The sequence below is a fragment of the Atta cephalotes genome (genome assembly GCF_000143395.1).
Source record: "Atta cephalotes unplaced genomic scaffold scaffold00020, whole genome shotgun sequence".
NCBI lineage: Eukaryota > Metazoa > Arthropoda > Insecta > Hymenoptera > Formicidae > Atta > Atta cephalotes.
This window is the reverse complement of record NW_012130084.1, coordinates 2,120,851-2,130,028: the sequence shown is the minus strand read 5'-3', so window position 1 is coordinate 2,130,028 and position 9,178 is coordinate 2,120,851. Positions and strand designations below refer to the sequence as shown.

The following is a 9,178-nucleotide window of genomic DNA, read 5'->3' as shown; positions in this document are numbered from 1 at the left end:
AACTAACAACACACACACACACACACACACACACACACACACACACACACACACACACACACACACACACACACACACACACACACTTTGATTAGCTTGTTAAATAAAATTTGAAATAATATCTTACTTTAATAATATTACTTTAATAATATTACTTAAAATTTTTTAGTTGAAAGTAGAAAATGCCTAAATGATTTGTTGCATGCATAATACTTCTCTCCTATAAAATTGAGAATCTTTTGAAATATTTTTTGTGACACTACTCAACAAGAAATGATTTATTAAATTGATTACAAGTTAACGCAGCAAAATCGGTGATACTGATTTAACATTGATTTAACATCTAAATGATAATCATATTTCGCTGGATAATTATTACAGATTTACTTAATTGTAATTTCTAAAAGAAGGTAATTTTTAAAAAGATACCACATATGTTTTTACAGCATTATGCATATGTTCTTTTGATTGAATCTCATGATTTAATCTAATTTGAAGATACAAGATAAAATAAAAACTTTTTAGTAATAGCATCATTATAGAAATACTTAATGTTAAATTTTTTAAATAATTTTGTTGACTACAATTAATATAATATCTTTTTGCAGAAGGAAATTTGTAAAATAAGTAAACAACTTATTTGTGACCATAAATTTTTTATTAAAATTTTGTATGAAATGTCTAAATATTTATACTGTACAGTATTAAACATTTATTTTAACAAGAGATTCATATTGTAAAACTCTATTATATAAAATAATTATCTAAAATATATATCATACTTATCTAAAAAAATTATTAAAATATGACATTTTATTATTTGTACGTATGTCAACATTCTTCCTTAAAGTCGCAGCAGATTTTTGCATAACGCACAATGCATAAGCGAATCAACTAATCAGAATCTTTTCTTTCCTCCTATTCCATAGAAAAGAAGGATTTCGATTGATTAATTCTCTTATGCGCTATGTATTATGTGAGAGTCTGTGCTGTGACCATTACTCAAATTAGTTCACTAAGAAGTGAGGTACCATCATTTAAGAATAACTAGTTTAAGAAGGAGAGTCTCTAAATTGAAATGTTTCCAAGTGTAACTTTTAAACGATCTATCTTTGCTTATATCTTAATCCTTTGCGTTATATAGTGTATCTTCAGATGGCATAACTCCGCAGTTTTTATATATGTAATAATATAAAAACTTTTTTGTATATAATAATTGATATATATTATATATTTAACATATTTAGTCGATATGTTCACAAAACAATTAAAAACTAGAATAATTGAACATAAAAATAATTTTAACAAAATTCACTCACTCTGTGATAACAGAACACAGGACGCTTCATAATCACAATTTTAATTGAGACAACGTCGAAATATTGAGCGAAATTATAATAGGCAAATTATCTCCGAAATGATAAATATAAAAAGAACAGTATTAATTTAAAAAGATACTGAACTATTGAATCCTTGTTTTCTAGCTGATCAATGATTATTCACATTAAACAACAAACAAATTTGATTTTAGTCGTTCAATTTTATTGAGACTCGCAACCATCAACATCGTTGCTCTTATTTTATTGATGTTATTATAACACACTCCAATTTTTATATTATATACACGTTCCAATGCTAATTATATATGGATTATTGTTACATCATTATGCGTTGACTCCTGAGATAACTCTTTATATCAATTTATTTTTGTTTTTTATTATTCAACATATTACAACTACAGTCGAATCTCTGTAAAGTTAACGTCCGTTTTTGTTTTAACCTTTGTAAAAATTATGCTTAATCTCCCATATAGTAATCGAGAACATGTTCGCGTATTTGTTTACTTTTACGAAGGCCAGTGTCGACAAGTTACTTTTATAGAGATTCTACTGTAATATTATATTTAAGATCCTAATTTCTTGAGACCATCCAAATAGCCATGAAAAAATGTATGGAGATTAGCCAACGGAATTTACGCACACATTAGTCATGAAATACAACACATGAAAATGTATTCGCTAATGAAGGCTTGAAGTTAGCCGAAACGTGCGTCATTTAGTTGTTAACAAGTTTAGTCACTTATGCACACCACTTACAGCGCCGATTTCTAATCGCCCAATTTATTTATCATTTAATTATTATTAAAACTTTTAAATTATTATAAAATAGAATGATTCATATAGCTGAGAATGATAAATTATTGATGGACTTAGCATTTAATTTTATTGTATTTTCATATAAATGTACATGTTTGTTCCTCTGTATGTGTGGAAAAAAGTGCAACGATATATATGGAAGGTCACTGATACCGATATGCCACTTCGTTTTGGGACAGTATTTCTTAAACGAAAGGTAAAAAAATAAAAATGTACAAACGTAAAAACAAATTAGCCAACAAATCCAACAATTGTTAAAAGATAATATTTTGATTTTATTTGTATTAAAGCTTATATAATTTAATATTTGACTCTTTCAAAACAGATAATAACTTTTTCAAAACCACATGGTTTTAAAAGAGCGGAATTTCTTGTTTATGAAAAATGCTGGTATGATTAAATCTTATAATAACTAAATATTATTTTTCTGTTAAATGGGTCTTATAGAAAAATGAGTACATTTAAAGAAAGCGATTACACATTTGTTTAACACCAGATTAAATTTTTTTTCATATTTCGAAAAAAAATAACTCTTTCTCGCCTCTCTTCTACTCTAGATTACTTAAGATTTCCTATCAGATTACCTAAGATTACCTGAGAACGCTAAAGATTATTAAGATTTACCAAAAATTACATAAAATTGGATTACAATTTCGTTTAAATCGCTGAATTATCTAGCCCTTGTAAAAATTACCTCCGTCCTATCGACTAATCTTCCGATTGTATAATAAGTTATAAAACATCTCTGATGCTCATATTACAAATTATATATTTTTACTTTTACAAATATTCAAAAAATTTTTTTATAATTTCAAATAGTTAAAGATACCGGTCAAAAGAACCTCATGTTTTCCTACACACACGGAAGAATGTACGCTTAAGATAAGAACTGTTTGTCATTGCAGTAACTCATGTATATAATTTAGATATCGAAAATTCTATACCACATCAGAAACAATTGAAATGATGTCTTTTCGAGGAACTGTTTCTGACTAAATACTGATATAGTCTGTATTATGCTTACGCAAAATAATGGTATAATTAATATGTATTATCATTACTATATATATAGACTTTGCAAACGTATAACATACAACAATAAATATCCGTTATTCTAGTTTAGCTAGTATTCTTCATAACATATATCAGGTAAATATTTTAAAAATCAAAATGTTTAATATGTGAATGTTGTATAACATACTTTAATGTGTAATAATTTTTCTTTATTTCTTATGGTTTATATCAGAAAATCAAAGGAAAAACATTGAAAGGAATCCCTATAAAGATGACTTCCTTAAAATATGTTGTAAGATTTTCAATAATTGTTTAACTGTTGCAACTTTTGCTCATTAATACTGTCAAAATTTGTTTAAAAAGTTTCCTTTATCATTATAATTTCTTGGAGTTTCCTTATAACTTATTCTTATCTTCTTTGAAATATTTTCTTTCTTGACATCTATAATTAATACTTGATATCCCTTTCTTAATCAATCGAAGAAGAGAGTATTTCGAAGAATATTTTCGATATGTCTGAATAAATTGCAAGTATGATCCAGAAAATTATAAAAGCTAAACTCAAAAATTTTTTGTATGTAACCCTGGTACTTTGAAATAACTACGATTTGTGTTAAAAATTTCAGGTCGTATTTTCCTTACTAATGAAAATAATGCTAGCGCATCATTGTGCTGAATCTATGACAGTTTCAAGAACAGATAAGCAAGCACCAGAAAGACGTATGTTACGATATATTACTTTGATCAAAAAGTTCCCGGAATTCATTCAGAAAATTCAAAATACAAGTTTTATTCATCAAAAGTGATATTGTTCCCTTCAAAGTACTCCCCATCGATTGCAACGCATATATGCTAGCGCTTGATCCAGCTCTCGAAACATTTCTGGAACTCTATTGTCGACCATCAGAACTGTCTTCGATTTTTCCATTACCTCCTTTTGGCTGTTAAAACGCGTTCCCAAATCGTTTTTTGCCTTGATCGAACAGAAAAAAATCGCAGGGAGATGAATTCGATAGCTGTTGGATGATATTCGTTTCGTTCTTGATCAAAAATTCACTTGTTGTTATAAATGCAACTCTATTTTTAAAACTGTAAAAAATCGAAAATGCAGTCGTAGATGTACTCAAGACGGCGTAACTTTTACAAATGTCAAGCTATGGTGATAAAATTTGGTGGGAATGTCAATGATAGATGTGGCAACCTAACTAAAAAAAAACAGAATTCAAATCAGCTGACTCAGAGCATCACCTAGTGATAATTCCGGGAACTTTTTGATCAAGATGGTATAATATATATGTATATATTTACAGTAAAAAATGCATCAACTATTAATATTGATTTACTTTACAGATACATTCAATAAAAAATCAATGCAAGAAGGAAATGAAGAAAGTACATCCAACGAAAATGGAGAAATTGAACTAAATAAACAAGCGGATGAAGGCTATAAACAAAGATATCCTGAAAAAGAACTCTTTGAAGGAGGACGTTTGAAAAAGATAATAAAAAGGTTGTACCAATATCTAAAACATTTTAAATATTAGAAAGGCATAAAATATTAGAAAACATAAAGAGTCAAGTGTAATAATCATATAATATTACAAATTAACTCACAATATATTATTCTCTATAAATTAAATATGATTAATAATTATTACATGTTTTTCGGTTTCTCGATTGAGCTATATCTTTGGTTGATATATTCGATTCATCGCAGTAATATAATTAAAATGAGGAATGCAATAATATAAACGGATAATAATATACAATTATTAGATGAGGCTAGACGAATGTTTTATCGCAACAAAAATTGCTCGCAAACAGTTGAACGACTGATTGTTGGAAATTCCTTGATGTTCTAATAATCAAATTTATAAATTAATTGAAATATATTAATAAAGCTAAGCAAGGAAACCATCACTCCGATAAAAAGATTTACCGCAAAGATCTTATCGTTATGTTTCACATGACATTAAAATGCTCGTCAATTATTTTTATCGTCAATGTGATTATATGTATAAATATACCGATTAAATAGAGTCGTCAGAGAGTACAGCACATAAAAATATAAATCTTAATCAAAAAGTAAAATAAGAAATGTATAATTGACACGACAGACAAACACTGACTGAGAGGAAAATAATAGTTGGAAAATAATAATTTTTTATAACTTGAATAAATAACGCAATTTATCATAACCAGAGCTTGGTAAAATAACTGATACGACTTATTTAAAAATATGACTTATTTAAAATAAAAATAAAAAATAAATTCCAGAAACTTATTTAAATGTAAACTTATGAAACTTATTTTAATGTAAAATTGCAAGAATTAGTAAAATAACTGATACGATTTATTTGTAATAAAAAATATAAAATAGGTTCCAAAAACTTATTGCATTTAAAATATAATATTAAATACGAAATATAGGTCACAAGAAATTATTTAAAATAGAAAGTAAGAAATAGAGCCCGAAAATGCATTTATTTATTTAAAATATAGAATAATTTTTATTTAAAATATAAAAATAACTGGTCTTTTATTTTAAATAAATCCTCGAAGGCTATTTCTTTTCTTATTTTAAATAAAAAATAGATTTCGAAAATTTAAAATATAAAATAGGAAATATGTATTTTAAACGTTTCAAATAGTAAATACAAAGAATTTTAATAATTTTATTTATTTGAATATATGAATATATTCCTATAGAACAAAATTTGCAGCAACAATGTAACAATATTGCATGTTGCAAATAATATTGCTGCAAATTCTATGTTGTATAGATACATTTATAAGTATAACGTTTCAGTTTTTTTTAGTTACAGCTTATAAATAATTAATAGTATTAACTCTCCTTGAGTAGGTGAAAATTTAACATAAATCATATATATATCTTCCACACACACACACACACACACACACACACACACACACGCGCGCGCGCGCACAAGCCGCACGCACGCACACGCACACGCACGCACATATGGTATATACTTCATCATAAATATTCTATAAATTAAATACTCGCCGTCACTTTTACTGACGGATCAGTAACATAACTGAAAGATTCAGTACTAACGTTACGACGTGAACTTTACAGGTCGGTATTCATAAGCGATTCTTACATTTAAACTGCCTTAGTACAATTATAGAATATTGTAAATCAATTCGAGGACTGTTATACTAACATCTTAAAACATTATATTTAAGAGAGTTTCAAAATAAAAACGGGCTATGAATACTGTCCCATGTTTAACGTTTCACATTTGTAGCTCTTGAACTTTATGAATAAATAAAGAGAGCGGGATTTAGAGAGAGAAATCGTCCATTTGCACACATGTTATCCCTTCCACCATGATTTTGCCAAACCCAGGATACTTCTCGCGCTATGATGCTACTTTTTGTTTTAATGTTGAGACACTATCGTGTCTCCTGATAGTTACTTTAATAACATTCCTAATTCGTCATAGATATAAACTAAAATATTGTAACGAGGATGTTCATATAATGCATTACATTTTAATTTATAGGGCCGATGTAGAAAAGGCGAAGAGGAAAGTAGAAGGCGACCTGAAATTCACGCAGAAAGCCGTTGTCTATCTCGAGAGAAACAAGAAGGAAATCGATCCATCGAACACCATCCAACGCAAAGACAATGAATTGTCGTTTTCATATGACGAACTTAAGAATGAGATGATTAACAATTTGGTTAACAAATTGCAAAAGCAGATTAAGGAATTGCAGAAGCGAATCGAGGAATTAGAAGAAGAAGTATGTAATAAAATAAATCAAGAAAAGAAACAGATTTTTTCCAAAATTTTTAGTCTGAAAAAAAAATAAATATTTTAATCAATTATTTTTAAATTATTTTTAAATTGTCTTATCTTAATTATCAAATTGACAATATATCAATAAGTCAATCATTTCAAAATCAATCAAAAAACATCAATTAGAATTCGATAAAGTGTGTTTATTATTGTCTCTTATCATAATTACAATGAATGCTTTTCAGCAAGGACACAATCAGACACAGTGTAATAAAGTGAATCATTACATCCTTGTTTGTTTGCCTATGTTAAACAAAGATGAAATGATTTACTGTGTGTCATAGTATCTGTGTCCTTCCTGGAAAGGAAAGGACCTATATATTGTAACTGAACGATGGAACAATGATGTGATTTTCTTCTTCTAGGTCGAAGCAGAACGCTTAAATGAAAAAGAAGAATAAGTTTGACATAAATAATTTTTACATAATTTTTGATATTTTTTCTTTCTCACAGCACATTTATTAAAGAATCACTGTTATTTTTGTTCACAAATAATGCAATTATACAATATAGAAGAAATAATATTACTAAATAATATTACTAAATTATATATTTATTATCCTCTCGCATTATGTCCGACGATTGATTTCAAAAAAATCATATTAAAAGTTAATAGTTATCGATAAAATTGTAACTAAATTAAGTTAAAAAGTTAAAAGTCCAAAATATAACTAAGTTAAGTTAAAATTAATTAACTTTTTAACTTAACTTTTACCTTTTTAACTTAGTATTACTCAACTCTGCAAATATATATATATATATATAGAATTATGTCTTTCGAATACTTCATAAGAGACTTTAACATGTTTAAGCTGACACAGCACAATCGAATAAAATTTACATAGAAATTTAATGCTCTTTTGTTGCTAATTTGTTGTTTAATTCCCAATTATGTTGCTTCACTCTCAACTCCTAAAAACGACTCCCCTGACTAATCTATAACAGCACAATATCTTAAAATAAATTATTCAAACATTTCAGCTGATTACATTTCTCTTTTTGTTGCTTGCTATGTTGTTGATTTACAATGAACTCGATTTTGTTAATTTACATTTTGCTCCTGAGAATCACCCCTCGCTGCTGAGCGAAGATTCAGAATGGATCATTTTGTTGAATTAATTTAATAACACATTAAGAATTTTAAGCACTGTACATGTAAATACAACAAATACGAACGTCAAGACCGGTCAAATTTTGGATGTTACTAATAATACATTACATATTCTTTTGTTAAATCAATTTATTCCAGATGTAATTGGGAGCTGATAACATTCGGTTTCAACACAACCATTCTGCGAAACGCTAATAATAATAACCCCGCCCTTTAAATTAAATTTGGAAAGAAAGAAAGATAGAAAATAAGAAATTTATTGTGAATCTTGATTGAGGTAATATTTTTCGCAATAATTAATTTTTTGTTTGGATATGGACAAAAAATTCTTGATTGATGCAATAAAATAATTTAGTTAAAGCAAAGCATTTGGATTGTAACATTTTACATGTTTCTGATAAATAACTTTATCAGATGTCAATGTATCAGATGTCAATTTATTAAGATTCTAGAAAATATTATATACAATTTAAATCTGTAGCAATGGAAATTTATTTACTGTTAACAAAAGTGAGTAGTAAAGTCATTCCTGATGAAAATTTTTCTCAGAATTTGTCATATAATTTTTCAGAATTTCTATATAATTTTATATCTTTCTCACTTTTTTTTACACGAATTGGAACTGTTACGTCCAAGCTTCGCATATATGGAACTGAGGGGGTGAACGCAACAGGAACCGAATTATTAGACCGACTTTAATCCAGACTCCGGATCGCAAGGGAGCTTGTGGGGAAGGACCGACGCAAATCGGGAAACACTTTGCTCGTCCTGAAGCTTCTAATAAGCCGAGGATCGAATGGAGAACGAAGTGGAAACCTCAGCTCGTACTCCGCTAAACGGACACGAATCGAACGTACTTATAATTTAAAGGGCCAAATTGGGTCAGTGTGTCGTGAGAGCGCATTTTAACGCCAGATGTGCCAGTACGTATACCCTGGCTTTCGGTCATAGAATTTAATCAAAGTGATCGGGAAGAGGGCGAAGTGCAACCATGGAAGAGCTTACAATGAATACAAGGAGAAGCTTTTCAAATTAACAAACGAGAGTTAGATAGGTTTAATAGTACTATA

At 28.1% G+C, this 9,178-nt stretch overlaps 1 protein-coding gene across 1 annotated transcript; it reads left to right on the top strand.

Moving 5' to 3' along the window:
• Positions 1–3,823: 3,823 nt before the first annotated feature.
• Positions 3,824–7,442, top strand: LOC105619300 (myosin heavy chain, muscle-like). The gene is made up of 4 exons (XM_012200823.1): positions 3,824–3,890; positions 4,521–4,680; positions 6,701–6,941; positions 7,363–7,442. The coding sequence occupies exons 1-4, from the start codon at positions 3,824–3,826 to the stop codon at positions 7,396–7,398; spliced, it is 504 nt and encodes a 167-aa protein (XP_012056213.1). The 3' UTR covers positions 7,399–7,442.
• The last annotated feature ends 1,736 nt before the right edge of the window (positions 7,443–9,178 follow it).

Bases quoted from the DNA above. Each gene is read 5' to 3' on its own strand.
- LOC105619300 (XM_012200823.1), top strand. From the start codon at position 3,824: ATGCTAGCGCATCATTGTGCTGAATCTATGACAGTTTCAAGAACAGAT. The intron at 3,891-4,520 runs GTATGTTACGAT...TTTACTTTACAG, and splicing joins TAAGCAAGCACCAGAAAGAC to ATACATTCAATAAAAAATCA. The intron at 6,942-7,362 runs GTATGTAATAAA...TTCTTCTTCTAG, and splicing joins TCGAGGAATTAGAAGAAGAA to GTCGAAGCAGAACGCTTAAA.